The 1,624-nt window shown below is 43.6% G+C and overlaps 1 protein-coding gene across 1 annotated transcript; it reads right to left on the bottom strand.

Moving 5' to 3' along the window:
• Nucleotides 1-265: 265 nt before the first annotated feature.
• LOC141602316 (uncharacterized) lies at nt 266-1,413 on the bottom strand. Its single transcript, XM_074422620.1, has 3 exons — nt 1,225-1,413; nt 834-1,107; nt 266-636 (listed from the first exon to the last, which is right to left on the bottom strand). Exons 1-3 carry the CDS (start codon nt 1,411-1,413, stop codon nt 266-268), a joined length of 834 nt encoding a protein of 277 aa, XP_074278721.1.
• Between the last annotated feature and the right edge of the window lie 211 nt (nt 1,414-1,624).

Genomic DNA, 1,624 nt, shown 5'->3' with positions numbered 1-1,624 from the left:
TTTCTCCTAACGTGTTCCTTGTTTCTCCGCTGAATCCTACCAAGATGCTGGATTTCTTAGTAATTTGGTCCTCGTTGATTTCCATGGCTTTGAGTACATCTAGCATAATCGGGTTCACTGAGCTGCCTCCATCTATCAAGATCCTCCTTACATTGGCAGTCCCAATTTACATGGAGATCACCAGGACATCGTGATGCAGGTCAGGGATGCCTACCAGGTCACAATCGCTGAATGTGATGGGTGGTATATTTTTTGACTGGCAGGGTTATTTCGTCTGAGGAGTCCTGGATATCTTCTTTGCTACTGAATTGGTAAGGCCATAAATTTTCGATCCACCATTTATGAATTTTACTTCATAGAGAGGGGGTGGTGGAGGAAGATTATGCTCTGGTTTTTCCTCCTGGTTGCTTCTGTTTTGACCGGATTGGCTGCCTTTGGTCTTAATCAGATCCTTGAGATATCCAGCCTTCAATAGGTAGGCTACCTCCTTCCTGAGAGTAAAGCAGTCCTCTGTCGTGTGTCCTACATCCATATGGAACTCACACCACTTGGTCTGGTCTCTCCTTGGATTTGGGTTGTCCACCTTTCTGGGCCATCTGACTACTGGTCTCATGTTGTCAAGTCGCTTGATCAGGCCTGCAATGTCAACACAGAAGTTATGTTCAGAAATAGGTGGACATATTTTAGTCTTACCTTGCTGTTCTTGTGTTAGGTTGACTTCTGAATAATCAGGCTTGGTATATGGACCACTCCTGTAGTTGTTGCTTCTGCTGCTACTTTTATGTTTGGTTTATCATAGTATTTTGGATGGTAGGATCCTCCAAGCTTGTAACTCTTATCTTCTTCTAGCCTGATATAAGCAAGCATTTTGGCCTGAACATCCTCAAAGGTATGGCAGGGGTACTTGGTGAGTTCTCCATAGAGATCACTATGGGGTAATACTCCCTGCCTGAATGCCTCTACTACTGTCCCAATATCACATCTAGGGATGGACACCTTCTCTTTATTGAATCTGTTCAGGAAAGCTCTGAGGGTCTCATCCGGCTTCTGAGTAATCTTGTATAGGTCACTGGAACGCTTCTCCAATTCCCCGCTGCTTGCAAACTGCTGGTTGAAGGTATTGATTTGGTCAGCAAAGGACTTGATACTTCTATTAGGCAGGTTAATATATCACTGCAGCGCAGGACTGGTTAGGGTTAATCCAAATTCTTTGCACATGCAGACCTGCCTATACTCGCTTGGAATTGATGCAGCCAACATATTTTGTTTATAGAAGGCCACATGATTTAATGGATCGGAGGTCCCATCATAAGTCCTCATGGATGGTAACACAAGTTTCTTGGGAAGATCCACCTTTGCTATTTCATCCACAAAGGGTGAATCAACATAATTGTCAGGTGCAGCCTCTTCCATGGTGATGGGAACTCAAGATTTCTTTTCAAAATTTTCATGGAGTTTCTTGATCTTCTCGACTACCGCCATCATGATTGCTGCTCCTGTCTCATCAGGCTTCTCTTCATCATCTTTGGGGGTTTCTTCGTCTCCTATGTTGATCACTTTCTTGGAACTAGGGCTCCCAAAGTTTGAAAAATCAAAATGTTTTATGATTGATGAGAACGGAGTT

Source organism: Silene latifolia, chromosome 9 (genome assembly GCF_048544455.1).
Source record: "Silene latifolia isolate original U9 population chromosome 9, ASM4854445v1, whole genome shotgun sequence".
Classification (NCBI taxonomy): Eukaryota; Viridiplantae; Streptophyta; class Magnoliopsida; order Caryophyllales; family Caryophyllaceae; genus Silene; species Silene latifolia.
Note: the sequence above shows the minus strand (reverse complement) of the source record. Positions and strands in the feature narration are given on the sequence as shown.

What these genes read in the sequence shown, in the direction of transcription:
- LOC141602316 (XM_074422620.1), bottom strand. Translation starts at nt 1,413, where the DNA reads ATGGAAGAGGCTGCACCTGACAATTATGTTGATTCACCCTTTGTGGAT. An exon ending in TTCCAAGCGAGTATAGGCAG is followed by an intron (nt 1,108 to 1,224) that starts GTCTGCATGTGC and finishes ACCTTCAACCAG; the next exon opens with CAGTTTGCAAGCAGCGGGGA. An exon ending in CAGGCTAGAAGAAGATAAGA is followed by an intron (nt 637 to 833) that starts GTTACAAGCTTG and finishes TTGACATTGCAG; the next exon opens with GCCTGATCAAGCGACTTGAC.